The 22,091-nt window shown below is 38.8% G+C and overlaps 1 protein-coding gene across 2 annotated transcripts in view; it reads left to right on the forward strand.

Moving 5' to 3' along the window:
• The window catches only part of ubash3ba (ubiquitin associated and SH3 domain containing Ba), a 45,131-nt gene that overhangs the window by 16,804 nt on the left and 6,236 nt on the right, over window positions 1-22,091 (forward strand). The window contains exons 2-12 of one of the 2 annotated variants that reach the window (XM_060862633.1): window positions 11,672-11,725; window positions 13,224-13,410; window positions 14,782-14,980; window positions 15,316-15,366; window positions 16,934-17,103; window positions 18,868-19,076; window positions 19,182-19,332; window positions 19,714-19,834; window positions 20,790-20,912; window positions 21,600-21,692; window positions 21,848-21,992. In XM_060862633.1, the coding sequence (XP_060718616.1) occupies window positions 11,672-11,725; window positions 13,224-13,410; window positions 14,782-14,980; window positions 15,316-15,366; window positions 16,934-17,103; window positions 18,868-19,076; window positions 19,182-19,332; window positions 19,714-19,834; window positions 20,790-20,912; window positions 21,600-21,692; window positions 21,848-21,992 (1,503 nt within the window). The remainder of the gene's footprint in view (window positions 1-11,671; window positions 11,726-13,223; window positions 13,411-14,781; window positions 14,981-15,315; window positions 15,367-16,933; window positions 17,104-18,867; window positions 19,077-19,181; window positions 19,333-19,713; window positions 19,835-20,789; window positions 20,913-21,599; window positions 21,693-21,847; window positions 21,993-22,091) is intronic. The other variant, XM_060862634.1, reaches the window with a different exon arrangement.

The following is a 22,091-nucleotide window of genomic DNA, read 5'->3' on the forward strand; positions in this document are numbered from 1 at the left end:
GAGTCTCAGTGTAAAGGGTGAAAAGAGTGAGGCTTTCGTTTTGAAGACCACCATCGTGGACTGTGAAGCATGGTGGAGGCAGCATCATGTCTCTAGCTTTTTTCTGGAACAGGGACTGGTGGATTTCAGAAAATTGATGGCATCAGGAGAAAAGGGGATTGTGATCAACCTCGTTTGGGATGCAGACAATTATACACGACTAACAATTGATTACAAAAGTGTCATGACAAAAATATAACTTTACTGTGGACATTTAGCTACCATCAGACAGCGAGTTCTCACTGTGATGCACACAAGATGTGCAAGATCATTGGACTGCAACTGCTTGTAAAACTAATAGCTACTGGAACATGGATATAAAGTCTAGTTGCTGGACTAGTTCTCAGGATGCAGTTAAGGGTTTTACACAAGGGTCTGCGCAACATTCACTCACACACTCTCGACTGGATTGCCTGAGAACTGTAGTCTGTTGCTGCACATGGGATATCCGAGTCAGATAAAGTCAATGAGATGGCCAGTCCTGAGGCATTGCACACATAGCTGGTGTTTGCCTTCACCTTCCAAGAGATTCAGACACTGGTTTCATAAGGGAAGGTTTTGTAGCATGGTTATTCATGGTTACCCACTTGGGATAGATGTACAGCTACCCATCTGTTCACCCATTCATCTATTTATCCATCCATTCTCTTTACTACATATCCTACACAAGGGAGCCTGGAGCCTATCCCAGAGGACTTGGGGCACAATGCTGGGGACACCCTGGATGGGGTGGTTATCTATTACAGGTCACAATTGCAAACACACCACAGAAATGCCTGTGTTTATACTAAAGAAAGAAACTGGAGTACCCAGAGGAAACCCCCAACCCCAGAGGTGCTAAGTACTAAGCCGAACCATGCAGCCTACAATGCCTCACTTTGGGCTAAGGGAAGAAACTGGACTAAAGGAAAATTTGAAGTACCCAGAGGGAACCTTCCAACCCCAGAGGCAAGTCTATTGTGCTAAAGGCAATCCAACCCTGAATATTGTGTGACTGCATATCCACTTTACAACAGAAGAGGTGAGATATAAATGGAAATCCAGCTAAATTAGCAGGTCCAACAATAAACAGTGAATGTGTTAAAGGAAACCACCAAACACTTAATCGTTTAATACAAACTCTGATAATCGTTTAGTCAGCGGGGAATGTGGAAATATGAGAGAAAACGTTAAGGGTGAAAAGAGATGAGGTGCAGTTTCTGCTCACTGTGTGCTGAATAGAACTTCACAGAGCACTTCAGTCCTGTTGAGATGAATGTCCTCAAACGGAAAGACGCCAGTGATGAGCTAATTGGCTGTAGTGGAAGATCATCATGAATACACACCGGGCCTGGCGGTCAGACAGATGAAAAAGAATAATAATTTGGCAGCCACCTGCCAGAGGGCAGAGCTAATGTTGTTGACCTAATCTGAAAATAAAACAAGATGGCACACTAAGAGAAGTTCAGTTGGGCAAAAATAGGTCCTTTCAAGTGCTTGCTAAAGTTGATTGACATTTAAACTTAAGCCTGTTCATTTTTGAATGACACATACTGTATATTTCTTAGAGATCATCAGCTTTCACTGACCCACATGTGGGCAGTGTTGTTGGTTTGAGGAGATCCGTCTGTGTGTGCGCGTGTGAGGGAGAGCATCTGAGAAAGGCTGCATGCTGATTTAGTTCTCACTAAACAGGAAGTAGGTGTCTCCTCTTCGAGGTTGCCAAAATCAGACAGACAGGCCGAGAAAGAGACTGGGGACACACACGGCGAGCGAGCACACACAGCTTGTGTGGTCAGCCACAGAAAATCTACCTCCTGTTCTCTACATTAAAAAAATAGCAAATTAAAACAGCAGCTAATTTTTTATTTTTTTTTTTAAACCTGGGGGAAATGACAAAATAATGCAAAATGAGTACAAATGAACTGTTCATGAGTATCACTGCTAAGTGAAAACACACAGGCGCACACACACACACACACACACAGGCATAAGTACAGCCTTCTATTCCTTCCCAACTGCATGGGCAGGAAATGCAGTTTATAAATAAGTCATTGAGTTCCTGCTTGGAGTTCTGACTGGAGAGGAAGGGAGGGAGACTCAAATACACACACACACACACACACACACACACACACACACACACACACGTCTGTCTTAATATCTTTGTGAAGACTTTCCATTATAATGACATAATGATTAATCGATGCGATAATTTTTTTTAAAGCTGCTTTTATTGTTGTTGAACCTATATTTAAAAAGCAGTTTTATTCACGGGGGACATTTAGTCCCCACCAGGATAGTAAAACACGCCCACACACACCAACACCCTGATAAAGTTCTATTTGTGGTAAAGCTGAACATATATTAGCATGTTGTTCTTGTTTTTGGGCCGGAGGCTCCACATGGTTGAATATGTTGATTTTCATGTGTAGTCATGTGTATACCTCCTGTGTCTGTGCGTGTGTGTGTGTCTGTGCGTGCGTGTGTGTCTGTGCGTGCGTGCGTGTGTGTCTGTGCGTGCGTGTGTGTCTGTGCGTGCGTGTGTGTCTGTGCGTGCGTGTGTGTCTGTGCGAGTGTGTGTCTGAGTGAGTGTCTGTGTAGGCGGTGCTTGTTCTTTTGATGTCTATAGGTACGTGTACACTGTGTGTGTGTACGGATCTTCATATGGAGTGTAAGCATAAATCTGTGTGTAGTGGAAACATTACATCTTGATCAGTGTGTCTGAGTGTTTGTGTGGGTGGCAGGTGTGGTGTGAGACTGCCTATTCTGCCTCTCCATAGTTGCTCACTCTTTCCTTGTTACACACACACACACACACAAACAGGCATTGTTAAGTTTTAAGGTCCTTGGTAAATCCCCTAATGAAGATGTGTCTCTATGGAGCAAGCTATTAGTCACATTAATTCCATGGCCATAACACTTAGTATCATTCTCAATACAGTAACGTCTTTATGGTGCAGGTGCTTTAGTTGTATAGTTTAAAGGAATAGTCTTCCAGTATACGTGAAGCTTAAGTAAACAAGCTTTCATTTCTTTTCTTAATTCGAACAGATTACTGTGTTTTGATCTTGTTTTATGATCGGGGTCTCTCTAAAACTGTTGCCCTGATCCAGATCACTGGAAACATCATTGTCACATTTCAACTACATACAAAACCTTCTAATTTAATGTAGCTTATTAAATGTAGCTATTATTGAATTTCTGTAATAACATGGTGCTGAGGCAGCTAGATGTATGGACACACACCCTTTATTTGGGATAATCCAATAAACACAGCTAGACTTCATAGTGGGGGGTTTGATCACAGGCGGTCAGGGAAGGGGGGGGGGGGGGGCAAATCCATACTTATGGATACTGGATACTGGAGCTAGGTGCAAGGAAGACAGAAGCCACACAGCTGACCTGACTGGTGCTTTATCAGAATTTTATAGGAATAACATTTTCATGTCACTAGAGTTTCTTTCACACATCGTGTCTTCATGAAGCTCGCTCTGTATACCAGGGCATTGTAATGCCTGAACATGTTTGGGTGTTTTAGTTCCAGTGAAGGGAAATTGTAACACTACAGCATAAATAGACCTTCTACACAATTGTGTTCTTCGAACTTTTGTAAAGCAGTTTGTGAAAGAGGAAAAGAATGTCAACTTACAAGGTCATGAGGAGGACATTTTGGTACAATAGTGTCAGATGTGTTGCATACTTCTCTTGTAGTTCTAGCACCTAGAGGTGCGCGTCTGGAATCGGAACCTTCAGGACTCGTGGGACAAGAACATTCACAGGAATGGGTGGAGTTTGTTTTCATTTTTTTTTTATTTTGTGCATCGTACAGTATGTGGCACGGCTCTGTGCAATGTCTTTGCGACATTCATTAATTCTTTAACGGTATTTTTGCTTTACTCAGGACTGGTTTGGTCTGGTTTAGGTGATAAATTAGCTATACTTTGGGATAAAACCAGTAAATTCTTTAAAAAATATATTACAGACAGATATAGAAATCATAACAGGAGCAGGTGTTTATGCTAGCTGTTCAAGCATAAAATTAGGCAGTGCATGCTAATGTCATACGACTGCATGACCAAGCATGAACGTACATATGCACCTTTATAATCAGTGTAAACAACTGAAAATTCAATGCAAGACATAAAAAAATCTTTCTTATCACTGAAATTAATTGAATTTTTTTTTAACAAGAGTCTAAGAATTTGTACCTCTTTTTAAGGTGTACATGTAAAATATTTCTGAATTTCTTTGTCATGTTACACTCCACCACAGTGGTTAAAAGCTCATTTAAAAGTAGACACTCTGTGCTTTTGTAGTTTTTCATAAGTATGCCGCAGTACCGAGATGCCGCAAACGCTAACATTTATAGCTGTTCTCTTCGACCACTAACCCCAACAGAGTGAAAAAATAAAACACGTCTCAGACTGAAAGATAGCAGAGCTCTGACTAATTTTATATCAGACTTGTGTCAATAAAATAATGAATTTGTTTATACTGATCGAAAATATCAGATAAGTCGACAGCCAGCATGCTGGTAAAAAGGGTTAATTATACTTAGCATTAACTGCTAACTGAAGTTCTCTGGGTTCTTCGGTCAAAAGACAACATTGCGTGTCAACATGAAATTTATTCATAAGAGTGGGTCGAATTTCTAGATTTGCATAATATTTATTTGTAAACCAGACAAGATAAGATGGTGCTGTGGATAGAATAAAAGATTATTTGACAGTTCCATAAATAAATCCAATGTACCACAGTTAACATTGCTAGCAGTAGCTTCTGTATAATAATGTGTGTGTGAAAGGTGGAGAATGTGCTAGTATGTGGCTGTAAAATCAACCTTAGCTGTACGTCATGCTCTCGCATGTGAAACTATAGGTGTGTGTTCGTAAATGCATATGTGTAATAGTTTGTATGTTCCTATGAGTTTTTTGACCGTGTGCATATTTGTGTATGTCTGAGTTTGGTGGTTGAAAATGTGTGTTTTTATACATCTGGCCATATGGCCGTGTATCAGGGGCGTTACATCCATCCCAGAATGCATTGAGGCAGCATGGAACGATGTGCTTGAGGGAGAGTTGGCGAATGCCTGGCTAAATATAGAAACGACTGAGCATGAACTCTGACCTGAGTGGCTTCAGCATACATACACACACACACACACACACACACACACACACATACAGACTAAGCTTCCACAGTGTCTGAATAAAGGCCCACACAAAATGAATCAATGGAGATCATGTGCAGTTACACAATCAGTGATGGCTCATAGTGTCTCGATTGCAGCATTCATTGTGTTCAGAGATGAACATTCTGAATATTTAAGACATAGGGATTTTTTGGGGTATTATCTTGTTAAAATATGTTTTCTCAAGAAACTGTGGGAGCAACAGTTTGTCGTAGATCAGCAATGAAAATTGTTGTGTTGATTTAAACTGTCTTTTCTCTGTCCTATTTGCTTTTTCGTATGTTTTTCTAGCTAGTTAGCAAACACTAATACTGGCTAGCTTGCCTCGAGTCTGGTATTTTAGAAACCGCTGATTTTCTGGCATTTTCACACACAATTAAACTTGGCAGTGAAATTAAACAGAACGCCATGAAAAAATAAACTTTCACTGAGCGACAATTTTGTAGGTAGAAAGATGATGATGAAAGAGGACAGAGGAGAATGACTAGACTGGGTCGAGCTTAGTGACTTGGTAACTCGCATGACTACTTTCTACACCAGTGGTGAGCAGAAAAGCATCTCCGAATGAACACGATGCTTTTTTACTTTGTACTTATTGAATATTCAAGTGTGTATCTGAGCTCCACTTCATATCGTACAAAGAGTCAGTTTACAAATAACAGGAATGCTACCCATAGTCCTTGAGCACCGTTCCACCCTGGTTACATGTTGAAATCCACAGGAGTGCAGACGAATGGAAATTCGACCGCCTTAGATGATCTTAAATGATTTTGACTTGGCACCAAGAAAACAGGCACAGCTGAGACCCTGTCAAAGTAAACTGGCTTATGTACTCAAGGCTATGTCAGAAAGAGTTTGTGCTCCCTGTAAGGGTTAGCCAGACTCGGTTAACAGATCTGATGGTAAAGCTTTATGAAAGATACAAGAGGCTAGTTTTTCCCTGTTACTGAAGGGTTACTGACGGTTACAACCTCAGAGCCGGGCCTGGTCGTGATTTCCATCGGTGATCACCCGGACAGGTCCAGTGTGGGGCAGGTTTATGAGTCAAAAATGGACTGCATATATTTTGGTTTTGGTTTGGGAAGCAATTTCATATGCTATAATTTTTATACATTTGAAGTGTCAAAAATGTTGTTGAGGGTGTTACAATGCATCACAATACGATTAGTGGTTATCACATCTGCCTTCCACATCAAGTATTGGGGTTTGCTTTGGGTGTTTCCTTCGATTACTTCAGCTTCCTAGCCTAAAAGAAAAAAGATTTCCTAAAGAAATCTGTTGCAGGCTGATTTGCATCTCTAAAGAAATCTGTTGAAGGCTGATTTGCATCTCTAAATTTTCTGTGTAAATGAGTTCGTGATTGTGTGTGTGACACAGTTTAGATATTTTGGGGATCTATTGGTTTATTCAAAACATTTTGTTTTTAACATTGTCTGGTTATAGCAATTTGTGACTTAGTTTGCATTTTTGTCTGAAACTGAATGTTTTGAATGGTTTAGAATGAAAAAATAAAAAAACTGAATCTTTTTAGTTGTATATTTCTTCATTAAAAATATTGTTTGCACACTGTATGTTTAGTCAGTATAATATCTCAATACAAAAACATTATTTTCCCAGTAAAAAACAAAAGACAATCCACTTATAAGAAGTTAGGTAGTGAACTAGGGAACCAGTCTACTAATGTAATAGTCTAAGAAAAATGTCGCTCATTTTATAACGTTCATTTTGTCTTCTATGAAAGTTAAAAAGAATCCATCAAAATATGCCATGAATCCCAAATGTGACATTTTTACAAGGGGTAGATGGTTTTCTTTTTCTTTTTTGTAATAACCTTAGAGATCATATCATGTTGTATCTATCCTCATATTGAACCACATGGACAAAAGAGCTGATGATCATGACTCACCGTGCATTTCTGCCTGCTGTCAATGAGCACATTGCTCGTGATTAAATCAATAACATGGTGCACTTTTGACAGACACCAGACTGGGCTGAGAGAGCAGGCTAAAAGCTTCACATTATCTAGTCAAAGTAAAAGTACATACAGTAGAGTTTTTTTCAGTCTTCTATACTGACTTTTTTTTCATTTGTGGTGAGAAACGATCTGAATGCGGGTGGTGTGTTATTCTGATTACAAAACATTTCCTGTCTTTTGTTCTACGAGTATTGTGCATCGGGTTATGGTGTGTGTGTTTGTGTGTGTGTGTGTGTGTGTGTGTGTGTAGACCAATGCAAGTTTTAAGCGGTGGTGTTCCCAAATCGTTTTATTCCTGGCCTGCCTTCTTTTCTCTTGCCATTAAAGCTCATGTTACCGCTCCAGATTACTGCTCCTTGGGTGGGGTGGACTACATATTCTCCTTCACTTCATGCTGCTCTGGACTGAATTGTGAATTCTGGACGTTGTAGTTCAAGATGTCATAATTGTGGGTGTTCCTGTAGAATTCTGGGTAGAATAGTTCAAATTAATGTTTTATGGATTTCTGTGTAATGTAGTGTAATATCATATAGTTATAGTATGAGTATGTTTTTATCCTCTTTTTTTTTGTGCCTATTCCTCGGTCTGTGTAGGTTTCAGTCCTGCAAGTCTTTCCACATTATATAAATAGTTCAGTTGTTCAATGAGCATTATAGATGGCCTGCAGTGCATCATGGGAAATGTATTTTTCCCCACTGTAATTCTGTCCTGTAAGCTTTATCTACAGAGCTGCTGCTGCTCTGGCTCCCCTGAGCACTGGTGAGCCTACATGATTTTTAGAGCTTTTATAAAAAGACACTAATTAGATTTGAGGCTGTAATTTTATAAGCTGCAAGTGAGGAAGAGAAAAAGACGCTCGGTGTCAGCTGACTTGTGAGCAAATGGGCAGTTTAGAGAAACCTCCTATTGGATTATATGCAATTATACTGCCCAGACAAGCACGATTATCTTTCACAGGAGAGTATTACAGACAATTATGCTGTACTCTTTATATGTTCACATGCTCAAGTATGATTCATATTTATGTTGCCTTTTCCGTTATAATTATGGATCTGCCTAGACTTGAAAGAGATGATGATGATGATGATGATGATGATGATGTGTGTGTGTGTGGGCTGTGTCTTCCCCTCTGGCCTACCACGAACCGTCTCTGTGTGTCCGTATGTGCTTGTGTGTGTGCTCATGTGTAAAAGTGTGTGTGAGAGAACACGTGTGAGTGTCTATCCTAATGTGGACCATATGTGTCACATCAGCCCTAATTACACCCTTTTTAGAAACCCCGCTATGCTCTACTCAGATACTATAGCTTATTTCATGAGTTTATGAAAAAGATTTCACCCTCTGACACATTTCCTTTGTGGTCAGCACTCTTTTCACATCACTCAGAGCACAATCACCCCTCCTATTTTTTTTTTTTTTTTTTTTTTTTAGCAGAAATGCTCACGGCTTCAAAACGGCTTTAAGCGCAAAAAAAAAAAAAAAAATTTAAAATAAAATCCTGTGCTCAGCCAATCCAATCACCTGGATCAGTTAACTTAGAAATTGGATCATTTTTCAGAGATTGGCTTTCCTATATGAGTCAGCTATGTCCTGTAATGTCACAGTGCAGAATTTGACTGATGCTTCTGTTCTGTTTCATTTTCAGATTAAGACAAAAATTTAAGCCTTTTTATAGATTTTCTGATTATGTAAATAAACCTAAAGTCACTCTCTGTCTTTTGTTCTCGTGACAGCTTTATGTGTGAAACGACATCTGTTCTACGCTCCACTGATATTATCAACTAAAATATGTACATACTGCTGTCCGGAAGTATTGACCTTTATAAAATAAAGCTGTTAAGGTGAATCGAAAAAAACTCGAGCGGTTTTACTTAAGAAGAAACTTTTTATGTGGTCTTTATAGACAAATAAATAAATAATAGTATTTACTCTCTCACGTAGTAGTTTTTTTTTTTTTTGGATTAGACTTTTATCATGTTGGCTTTGTAGGCTTTGTAGCCTATTTAAGCTTCATCAAGTGAAGTTAAAAAAAAAATTTATCAAGAGTAACTCCTCCTAGGGCTTTTGTGCCACATGGACCAAATTCGGATATGTTGTACAACCTGGTCTGAATTTTTTTGCTATTACTTTTCTAAGCGATCTGAGTACCGGTACTTCCGGTACCGGGTCTCAAAGTGGCCTTTTTTCCCCATAGACTCCCATTATAAATTTTGGAGGTTTATAACTCGGCAAGCTTTCGAACTGTCTACACCAAACTCGGCCAGCTCCTTTAGGGTGATACTCTGAACAAAGTTTTAAATTGGTGTACCGACTGGCCTTTTGGTTGTGCCGCAGCCCCGCCCCAAAATATGCAAAATCAAAAAACTTTTTACAACATGGACATGTGACCTATCAAAACACTCAGAACAATGAGGGGAACTTCCTCACGGGTATTCTTATGACGGCACGTGATCAGAAAATTTTTTTTGCATAACATTAAAAAATTTGCACAACATGGGCACAATAAGAACTGTTTTTTGTTTTCACGTGACATCACTTGACGTCACTTGAAAACAAAAAACATTAGCACAACATGGACATGTGGCATATCAAAACACTCAGCCCAAGGAGGGGAATTACGTCACAGGTTTTTGGATGACGTCACATGCTCGTCTCCACTTGCCTCCAAATTTTTTGGCACCCTATCGCTCCACTAGATTTCATATGTTTTATGTCCACTCGCCTCCAAAAAGCACCAGCCTTTGCTAATACTTGCCTCAACAAAGCCAACATCAAAGTTTGTTGCAATGAACTTTACAAATCTAGTTCTGGATTGCAAACTAGATTAGTGGACAAAGATGCTGTAGTCGCATGTCTCCAAATAGACAATTTAGCCTTTTTAACTTCTGTAATGTTGAGGTGATTGGCAAACAGTGTGAATTAGGCAAGGCAAGAGCAAAGCAAAAAAAGCAACAAAAACTCAGTAGATAAACCAGGATGATGATTATCACAAGATGATTAAGCTTGGTAACAAGGACACATAGTGTACTTCACATAGTGCTTGGTTTGAAAAAGACTTGTATAAAAGTCAGTGGCTTTGCGAGGCTTATTAAGACTTCGGAACCCCTGACGATTTGCATTTATATTTACAGCTTTTAGCAGACAACCTTATACAGAGCGACTTACATTTTATCTCAGGGTTTTTTTTTTTTTTTTTTTTTTTTTTTTTAAAAAAAAAAATGAGCATTTGAGGGTTAAGGGCCTTGCTCAGGGGCCCAGCAGTGGCAGCTTGGTGGACGTAGGAATCGAACTAACAACCTTAAAATTGGTAGCCCAACACCTTAACCACTATGCTGTGGACAGACAAGAACATAACTTGAAAACATTTTGTTTGTGCACACTATCAGCATATTTGGACACAAATGTGGATTATGTAAAAGGAAAAGCAGCTGGTACCCCAGTGTATATTATTGGGATGGATTGTTGAGGCTTTGGGGTTGGTGTGTGGCTGTGATTCAGGAGCTTGTGTGAAAACTGAAGACATTATTCAGTCCCTGCAAGATTTCAGGAGGTTTTTTGTGATTTGTTGCTGCCAAAAAAGCTTGAAGGTACGATGTGAGATTCTTTAGTGCTTTAACTATTGAATTGCAAGCACAGGGTTTAACTCCTACCAGTGAAGACACACTTTCTATAATAGCTGCAGCTCAATGCACATGAACTGAAGTGAACTTTGGCTGAATGTGTGTTGAGATGACATTACATGATGTGTCTTGGCCCAAATCACAAAAAATGAAAATTTCTCTTTGTGTTTATTTCTGTGGTCGCAAAAAAAAAAGGGGCTGATTATGAATTCTGCAAAATCCCAGGATATTTCCAGTTCAAATCATGTTTTCTGCTGCCAGGTTTGAGACCTGGCAATAGATAAAGCTTAAAATGAGTCACTTCTCAGTCTCAATCTCAGTCTCTTACCCCTTACTGAAAACTATGAAGGTGCCTTTGTCCTGATTGGTTGGATGTTGGTGGTTTATATTATTTATTTTTTTTCCTCCTGTGTACAGAGCCTATTGCATACCAGCATTTAACATTTACATAGATGTTTAATTGTATTTTCATTAAATGTGACTATCGAAGTACTTAATAATAAATAAAATAAAATCCCTGGGTCTGACTTTAAAGAACAAACCGTATGGCATCGTTTTATTAGTGTAACCTTGAAGTGAGTGTTCAGTACAGATCGAAGAGTATAAATTCTTATATAAATGAGTGTGATGGTGATGGTGACTTCATGTTTGGATTTGTATCATACTCTTACTCAGACAGAGGTATGCCTGTTATCTTATCTTAACTTCCTGAGCACTTGTGTTCTGATAAACATCCTCCGGAAAAGAGACTATTGATTTTGTGACCAGCACAGGAATGGAACTGATCTCTCTCTCTCTCTCTCTCTATCTATGTCTCTCTATCTCTCTCTATCTCTCTCTTTCTCTTTCTCTTTCTCTCCTCAGGCTAAAAGCGCTGGTTTCGACCGGTGGCAGAAATGTACAAGCGGCCTGTGACTGGTGAGTAATCTCAGAACCCAGAAACAGATTTTCAAAATGATGATCACATCTTAGAGGATTGTTTCTGATGTACGATTTGTTGTTAAACACAGCAGTAAACACAGACATGGTTAGCAATGAGTGCTAATCATGTACTTGCATAGAGAGAAGTGTAACTTGTATTATGACACAGCTAACTATCATACCTTACATAAAATTACCAGAACATTTTTTTATCAACAAAGTCTATGTGAATTTTTTTCTAGAAACCTAGAATTATTGTTTAATGTTAATAATGAACATGCATTGTAATATGATATATAATAGACTATGATGAAGTAAATCAAGAATCTGATATTAAAGTCTTATTAAAGCACCTGTAACAAATGTAAGCTAGCATACTAGCAGGTAGTTTACTAGCTGTTTAGCAGAGGGATGTAGGCATGTTTTGCAATTGTATATTTGTCTATTCATCGATACTGCATATTTTAATAAGGGTAAAGTTGTAGAAATGTGTCTAGATCAGAAGTTTAATCAAGAAAATGTAATAAGACAGCCTCACAAGCTAATTCACCAGCTAATTTTCCCTCATGTTGTATCATTTGCACTGCTAAGTGTCCCTTATGAGGATTCTTTCCAGAAATTTCTTTCCATTTAAATCACTTAGATCTATGTAAGCGTCTTCCTCAGAAACCGGTCCTTCATCCGTTTGCCCAGAACGTTACTACTAATGATTGCTCAGTGGAATTTTGAGTCATAACTTGTACATGAAGCAGGATTTGAATAACGTCAGTCAAAACTTTTTGGATGCTGTTGTTGAGCTCAGTTCAGATTTCAGATTTTCTGCAGCAAAATCAATAAAATCCTAACAGAGGTCCCTATCACTGTAGCTGTCACAGTTCATTTTTAAAGTTCTACCTGCGTTTCCTTTGTTTCCTGGCTTTCTACTGCCCTCTGCTGAGATGCACTGCTTCTCTTACGTTCATGAAATGAGTGAAAAATCCTGTGAATTTCACAGATAGTTTAAAAACGTTTTACCAGTACGCTGGATATTTTCCATCAGTTTAAACAAATAAATGATATTATATCTGCAATTCTGATGTAAATGTATTTAGGACACTGTTGGATTTCAGTGTGAGACATTTTTACCGCTGTTTTATAATCTTACACCGACTTGTAGTGGTTGACGATAACGCCTTTAAATTTCAGATGCTTATGGGCAAGCACTTGGGGCATCTCAGAGAGCAGAAATAGATTTTCTATGTCTATTTACATTGAAGACATAAACATGTATGGAGCATTTTTGGGATATTTTGTGTTATGTTGCACCTAATAGAACAGGTAAAAACAGAAATGTTTATGAAAATGTAAAAATTCTAGAATCCTTACTTATGAGCCACTGTGAAGTGTGACACAAATTTAATTTAATGGACACCGCAAAACAGGCGTCTGCCAAAACTGTAAAATTCATTTTTTAATATATTAATCCAGTAGTTGCATATTCTCTTTCTGCTTGCAGGTTATTCTCTCATGTGGATGACCCATTTCTTGATGACCCCTTACCAAGGGAGTTTGTGTTGTACCTACGCCCGAGCGGGCCGCTGCTCCATCAGCTTACTCAGTTCTGGCAGCAGAGTCGCACCATGTGTGGCAAGAACAAAGCTCATAACATCTTCCCCCACATCACTCTCTGCCAGTTCTTCATGGTCAGACTCATTTACTGTTGCTTTTAAAAAGATTTATTCAAATGAAATACACTAGAAAGGTATGTGGACACATGACCAAGAACGATAGTGAGATCAGGCACTGATGTTGGATGAGGATAACTGGCATGTAAACGATGTTCAAGTTAATCCCTAAAGTTTTCAGTGAGGTTGAGGTCAGGGCTCGAGTCCTCCAGTACAGCCTTGGCACAGCATGTCTTTATGGACTTTACTTTGTGCACAGGAGCATTGTCATGCCAGAACAGGTTTGGTCCTCTTTGCTAAAGTGAAATGGAAATAATTCAAAGACATTCTAGTAAATTTGTGGCAGTTGTTCAGGGAAAGCTTACATAGAGTATGAATGATAGATAAGGTGTCCATGAACTTTTAGGCTGGCTGCACACTAGACAATTTTCAAATCTTAACAGAATTTAAAAATGTGGGAGACAAATTTTTAATATTATAATCCTCCGAATGCACTCACTAGTCGATTTGACACCACACCTGAGGTTTGTAGTAATGATTTCACGTTGCTGATTTCACAGACACAAGATTTCACAGAAACATCAGGTTGGTAAGACTTCCCATGCTGCTTGCTCTCATTGGCTATTGTGTGTATTCCATCGGAGCCTCCCTGATCAGATTTGAGATGGGGCGGCTCTGTCTTGGAGCAGAAAAATAATCATACTGACACCACACACTGAATGGGACTTGAAGCCTTGAATGGGACCATGGCCCCACTCTCACTGTACCTGCACTACACATTAATACAGCCAGCTACAGAATTCTAAAAAAAGAAAAAAGGTGGAAAATTGAAAAACAATTTTTTAAAGAAAATAAATGAATAAAAAATATTGTTAATTAAACTCTGCTACTATTATTTATTATAAAATAATGAGCAAAATGCAAGTTGCACATGTTCTAATTGATATTTTATTTGTAAGTTTACTGAACATCTCATAATCAGTCATCCATGATATCCTATTTCACAAAATATAAGGCGACCAAGGCTCAATTCTCTTAGTCCATTAAACAACATGGCATTGTACAAAGCATGAAGTATCAGAAGATTTTAAAAGAAGTGTTAATCTTAAAAAGATGTTAAATGAAGTGTTTGGATCTTTCAGTGGGAGAATAATTCAAAACATACACCCAAAACCAATGAAAAGTTGTTTGTCAGGTTGACAAAGGAAATTTGCACAAAGTACTAATTGCAGGGCTGCCAATAATTGTAATCTATTTTTTTCATAAATGGTAAAATAAAAATTGTAATTTTCTTTATTTTAATTAAAAGTTATTTATTATTTATATGAAACATTTGTGTAGATTTTCTGTGTATTTACTATATGCATATTTTTGTGTTTGTGCATCCAGTGTACAGACGCTAAGGCCGAGGCACTGTGTGAGGCGTTGCAGACTGTCGTGGGACAGTGGCGAGGTCGTTTTCCTTCCCCCCTTCCACTGGAGCTCTACATCTCCTCCAACTTCATTGGCCTCTTTGTTGATGAGAAGGTAGCTGAAGTCCTGAAGGGCTTTGCGTCTGATTTTGCCTCTGAGGCTACCGTCAAAGCAGGTGAGTGTATTTAACTGTGTAAAAATGTTCATTTTGTTGTAAATATGTGATGGATTGGTGGAAGTTGGTCAGGTCATTGAATCTTAAAAATATTCTGTCACATTTGAGGGTTTTTATTAGGTCTATTGACATAGACTAAAGACTCTGAAGTCTGAATGTTTGACTTTATGGGGTCAAGTTTGATGCTCTCTGTTGTCTCAGATCTCCATCCATCACATCAAGATGAGGCTTACTACATATTACATCTTTATTTTTATGCCTGTAGCAATGTAGATAATATTTATGGAAACAGACAAACAAAAAAGTTCTGGCTTATGCTTTGTGTTCCTACTAAGGTGTGGTGGATAAGCATGACGGGAATGAGATCCAGAGTCTCATTATTGCTGGTAAATGTGTATACCGTTATACTTAAAATATAATAATTCTGTCATATCTTATGGGTTAAATATCACAGCGTTTATGAATGTTTAAATTTGAATATGTACAATCACTAATATGAAAGAAGCTGTGCATAAGGATGCATATAACTTATATGGAGTCTTATGAAAACGTTCTAAAAGTCAGTAAGAAATTCGTCCTCAGGAAAGTGTTCAGAACTTATTTGTAACTTGACCTGCTGTGTTTTGTTTGTCTTATTAATGTCAAGAAAAAAAGAGAGGCTATAGCTTGAAATTATTGTTTATAGCGTTACAAATCAAAAACGCAGACGTTTTACCACAACATTAAATGTAACTATAAGCAGTTAAAGAGGATATTGCAGACTATTGTGGTACAAGAAGGATATCACCCGTTTCCTGTTACTGGAAAATAATCAACTGTGAGGTGGTAACAGTAACTCTGCTTTGCATGGTGATTTATTCATTACTTAAATAACCACAAACAAATTTTTCTAAACCTGTCTTGTAAATTGTTAATATGGAAATGATGGAAATAGATATACAACGATACGTGCATTCAATTTGGTTTACTTACATTTTATTTGTATTGATATTTTAAAAAATGGACTATTTAACAAAGCAGCTTGACAGAAATCAGGATAGACATATTTATAAATTTATCACTTTATACCTGGCCAAGCCAGAGGCGACGGTGGTGATTAAAACCTCCCTGAGACAATATGAAGATGAAACCTTGAGAGGAACCAGACTCGGAAGAGAAACTGAACAGTGCGATTATAAATCATTCGCCTTCTTTAACTGTGTACTATATGTTTAAAAAAATTGCGGTTATATAACCAGGAAATTCCTCCTAGTTATTGCATGATTATTTAGCAGAATATTTAGCAGACGTTATCAACTCTTCACTGTTGAGACTTTGGTAAAAAGCTCCTTGTGGAAAATCTAGACCTAAAGCTATCACAGCAACTATAATTGTAAGCAGTGGTAGCAACTCTATTTGTATTAAATGCAGTTCGAAGCCAACTTCCTGGTTACTAAGTAATCTTATGGTTATTTAGGCTGCTCACGTTGAGACATCTTCAGCATCACTGAGTAGTACATATACATAAAGGTCATGATGTTTTACACAGGTTTAATGACAGTGGTGGGTCAGGAGGTTAAAGCTCCGGGTTGTGGATCTAAGGATCTGTGATTCAAGCCCCAGCACTGCCAAGCTGCCACTGTTGGGCCCTTGAGCAAGACCCTTAACCTTCACCCCTCCAGGGGTGCTGTATCATAGCTGACCCTGTGCTCTGACCCTAACTTCCAAAAGTTGGGATATGTGCAAAAAAAGAATTTCACTCAGCTGTAAAGTATATGTGACACTTCTTGACTGTGTTCTTAATTTGACTGGGAGGATCATCACAAAATCAATATGTTGCATTGTTGTCATAAAATATTATTATATACAGTATTTATCTGAATTAAACACCTAGAAACTTCTGATGCTTACATAGAAATATTCTTTTTTTTTTTTTTAAATGATTTTTTTTAATTGCTCCTCTTTACCACACAGACGCCCATGTGGAGCCACATAAGAAACAGCTTCATGTCACTCTGGCCTACCATTTCCCAACTAATCACCTCAGCTCATTGGAAAAGCTGGCTAGGGGAGTGGATGTGTCTCTGGGCTGTGATTGGCTCGCCGTTCTGTTCTCACGGGACATCCGATTCGCCAATCACGAGGTATAAGTCCCTTCCCAGACCTGAAGCATTTATTAGAACTTTATCTGCTATCATGAAGGTGCTTTTAGTGTGTTATCCGTTTCCCTCTTTGCTCACTTCTATCTATAGATCAGCTTGGATAGACGAAAGAGGTTAGCCTTTCCGGTCAGTGTTCTATTTCAGCCAGATCTGTCTCACAACTTTTGGCAGTCTGCACCATACATTTATAGCACTTCGATGTCTTGGTGTGTCTGTGATATCTCCAGATGAGACCATGTTGTGGTTCTGAAGCATAACCTCAGATGCAACCAATACCGGTATTCATACTAGGTCTTTATAATAAAGGGCAAGCAGTTAGCTGATAAAGGAAAATTCTGGAAGTCCGATGTTGGTACTCAAAATACGTTAGCAAATATTATTAAATAAATCTTGAATCTCAATGCAAAACACTCAGCTCTTTTATAATCACTTGGAATCAGTAAGTGTACTGTATTGTAACACTGCAGTGAAGCTATCCATTTATCTCCATTTCTGCACCAGGTACAAGGTCAAACGCTACTACATTTTTAATGAAGTAGCTTACATTTACATTTGGCAGACGCCCTTATCCAGAACAACGTACAAAAGTGCTTAGGACACCATCAACCTAAAGCTGTTCAGGATTTTTTTAAAGCTTTTTTCAGCTTGTAAGGAGTTAAATTGTCTAACAACCTGTTAGTGGAGTAGTCCTGATAAACACTAAATCATTAATATGATCTATAATTTTTTTGGTGATTGGTTAGGAGCATATGGGGATGGTATGTTAGTGGTTATCATGCTTACCTTTCACCTTTGCTGTTGGAGGTTCAATTCCTGCCTCTGTGCTGCGTGCATGGAGCTTGCATGTTCTCCATGTGCTTCTGGGATATTATCAGGTACTTCCCTGGTCCAAAGCCATGTATAATATTATATAGAGATTGACATCTCTAAATAGGTCATAGTGTGTGAATGGGTATGTGTGTGTACTCTGTATTGGGATGCCACTTCTTTTACAGTGTCCCCTGCCTTGCACAATGAGTCATTTGGTGGTTCCCTATTAACATTTGTAGTAGAAGCTGTACAGAATTTAAATGAATGGATGTGTACAAGCGTGATTATTTTTAGGCTACTAATGAAATGAGTTCTCGCTTCCCTGTTGAATATTTACTTGAGTTTTTGTGAACAGATTGCACATAACGCTCTCCATCTTTGAGTTTGTCTCTTTTGATTCGATGCTGGAGATTTTTCCTATTCAGCAAAGAAGTTCAAGTTGAAAAGTGTATGCAAACTGATTTATTAATGTTAAGTAATTTGCCTGATAACATATACGTTCGACTCGCAGGATCATGAGCAGTAAAAGCTCCAATGTACAGCCCAGGCCGCTGTTTCGGTAGCAGAAATGTAACTGATTAGGATAAGTGGTAGCTATGAGTATATGATTATGTAACACAAGTTAGCAAGTCATTAACCAGTGTTGTGACTATGGGGTTTGGTGTTTTGTCCTTGAGATATTGAGTCTGCATACTAATTTAAAGGCATCGTAGTTAAGCATTTAAAGTGTAAACATAATCTACATCAAATGAAAGCTTGTGTTGTTTTTCTTTTTCTGATTGTTGATCCTAGTTGTCTGACACTCAGCTGTAAATAAAAAACAATTAGGCATTCCCAGACTTGACATCTGTTACTCCGGTGTACTATGGCTACTAATTTCCCTTCTGCACATAATGGTCCCTCTACATGACCTGTGTGTTCCTTTTTGCCATATAGACATTGCGGGTGATGTATCCATACACTCCACAGAATGAGGATGAGCTAGAACTGGTGCCAGGAGACTTCATCTTCATGTCCCCAGTGGAGCAGGCTAGTGCCAGTGAGGGATGGGTTTATGGCACATCTATGGGCACTGGGCTTTCTGGCCTTCTGCCTGAGAACTATGTCAGCCGAGCAGATGAGTGTGACACATGGGTGCTTCATGGGTGAGAGAGTATTTTTAAGCACTTATTAGAAGAATGTGAACGGGTACCGAGTGCTTGCATGTACATAGTTTCTGTTTTTTTTTTTTTTTGTTTTTTTTTTGACAGGTCCCATTCTTTTCTCAACTGCACCTCGCCTATTGTAAGCAGTGGTGCAGTAGGCGGGCCTTTTTTTGATGGACAGCTGGACGGACGTCTCCTGGATGACCACAGCTCAATGGAACAACTTCCTTTGAGTGTCGTATGTCATCCGATGCAGGTAAGAAACAAATGATTCACCCCTAGTGTACACAAAGATGTGTAAATATTGTCAAATATTTCCGTTGTAGCATGCGTAATGAGGAACTCCATGAAACTATCAGGTACATAACCAGCTTATTAAGATTGTGAGAAGTTTCTGTCAGAGGGTTTCTGACTGAGAAAATCATTTAAAGCATATGTTTGTCTTTTGTTTACTTAAATTATGTAGAAAATCGATTGTCTTGAATCGTTCGAAAGTTAATTAGATATTTGACTATTTGATCTTTTCCTAAAACAGAGAAGTCAGAAAATCAAACCTAAAGAAATCTATTATATAAAAAGTCCTTTACTTACACTATTGTATAACAGTCAGTTTGACTCTTCCTGTCTTCATTTTTAGATGCTGCGGACCAATAGTCAGTCTCAACTGCCCAAAAGAACACTGTTTGTGTGTCGCCATGGTGAGAGGATGGACGTGGTGTTTGGAAAACACTGGATTACCCAGTGCTTCGATGCCAAAGGTCGGTTCAGGGGTCAAAGGATGTTCGCTTGTATTCATCCTGCTGATGAGCTTGTCCACTGTTGACAGTTGCCCTTTCTTTGTTTCTTAATTGTATATCCGTAACACCATTTCCTGTGAATGTCCCCCTGTTATTTATGTCCCCCTCTAATTCTCAGGTCAGTCCTATACAACAGAATATATTACTTATGGTAATGTTATTAGTCTTTTAAATATTTCTTTTATTAATCTGTGATGAAGTTCTTACTGTAGAAACGAGAAAAGTGGGGAAAAAAACTTATAGTAAGTTGAGACAATATCTAACATTTTACAGAGAATTTAGCACAATGAATGAACATAACTCAGCAGCTAAAATCAAATGAACCTGACCGTTTAAGGTTGTTTTCAAAACATTAACTTGAAGCTCTAAAGTTTTTATCCATTTTAATTTAATTAACTAGTTATTTAGTCTCCTGGGGAAGTGTTCTGTTGGGAAATCTTGGGTCCTGGCGTTCATGTAGCTGTTACTTTGACATGTACTGTACAACATGCCAAAACATTGCTGCAGACCAAGTACACCCCTTATTGAGCCCTGTCACACCGCAAACATTGTTTAGGAACATGTCGAAGAAATCATGGTGTTGACTTGGCCTCCACGTTCTCCAGATTTCATTCAGATAAAGCATCTATGGGGTCTGTTCCATAGAGACTACCTCCACCTCACAACTGCTAACATCTTGGTGTCAAATACCACAGCACACCTTCAGAGACCTTTGTGGAGACCATGCCTCGATGGGTCAGAGCTGTTTTGGCAGAACACTGGGGAAATGTACAATATTTATTTGTGATGGCTTAACGATGGCTGATCGGTGTATATCCAGCATTAATGTGGATAAGAGATCCAGCTGAGGAACACGTTTTTGTTCTTTGTGCTTGTTGTTAATGATAACGTGTTCTTTTGTGCAAATCTGTTGCAGGTCGTTATATCCGATCCAACCTCAATATGCCAAGTAGTCTTCCAGGGCGGAGTGGAGGGTACAGGGAGTATGATAAGGACTGTCCTATCACTGTGTTTGGCGCCACACAGGCTCGATTAGTGGGTCAGTACTATACAGAAACACTCAGTATCAGCCTGAAAGATCAAAATGCTTTCATTTCCTGTTAGTTTGTGCAGAATGCTCTTGAATAAATGTCATTAGCATGCAGTAGGAGCTCTTTGTAGGAAAATATATAATGTAGCAGTAATATCAACATTGTGTGCCAGGTGACACTGTGGTTGCTTGTGCATTGATGATGTACCCAAATACCACCATCCTTCTCCAGGCTGGTTAACTAAACTAACGTTGAAGCTTTGTGGTTGCAGCTGCCGTATTTCAATCTTGACAGCTTATCAATGACAACCTTTCTCAGTTGCAGCAACATTATTTTTGTGTTGAAATGCACCCCACAGAGATCACTCGAGTGGGAGCGATTAATTACAGTTATTAAGATTTTCCAATGTAGTGTAGAGTAATGTTAATAAATATGCCCTTGAAGGCACAGCGCACATCAGGAAGCCATCGATTGGGGGGAAAAAGGCATTTGTAAAGTGATATGGAGGTGGAATTAAAGATGGAAATTAATGCCTATTCAGAAAAATGGAAGACATTTAATATTACATGTAGTTTAGTGACTAAAATCTCTGCAGTCTTTCATCAAGGAAAGCTAGAACTGTAATTAACTGTAATGAAAATATGACTATGATGTTGAAAAAAGATTGATACTGGGTTTTCTTTTGCCCTTTATAGGAGAGGCCCTGTTTGAGAGTCACACAGTGATCGACTTTGTGTACTGCTCACCCTCCTTGCGATGTGTTCAGACAGCCCATAATATCCTCCGAGGTACACTTGCCATTATCTCTTTCACTGTCCGTCACTCCACAATGACGATGCACTTTGGTTATTTCCTCTGTTACTATTTCACCCCTTTTGCTTTTAAAAGGATCTTGGTGCCATTCGCTTACTCATCCCCACCCTCCGTCCCCTATTTCTCTCAGGGCTTCAGCAGGACGGGAAAACTAAAATACGAGTCGAACCTGGACTCTTCGAGTGGACTAAATGGGTATCGGGTTTGTCCTTACCTGCCTGGATTCCACCTACAGAACTAGCAGCTGCTAACTTTAGCGTCGACACAACCTACAGGTTCTTATTCACTTATTCTCATATTCATTCCCAATCATACACTCTGTGGCAAAAACGGGCCAAAGGGGACCGACAGGGGAAACCCCCCCCCCCCCCCAC

Source organism: Tachysurus vachellii, chromosome 26 (genome assembly GCF_030014155.1).
Source record: "Tachysurus vachellii isolate PV-2020 chromosome 26, HZAU_Pvac_v1, whole genome shotgun sequence".
NCBI lineage: Eukaryota > Metazoa > Chordata > Actinopteri > Siluriformes > Bagridae > Tachysurus > Tachysurus vachellii.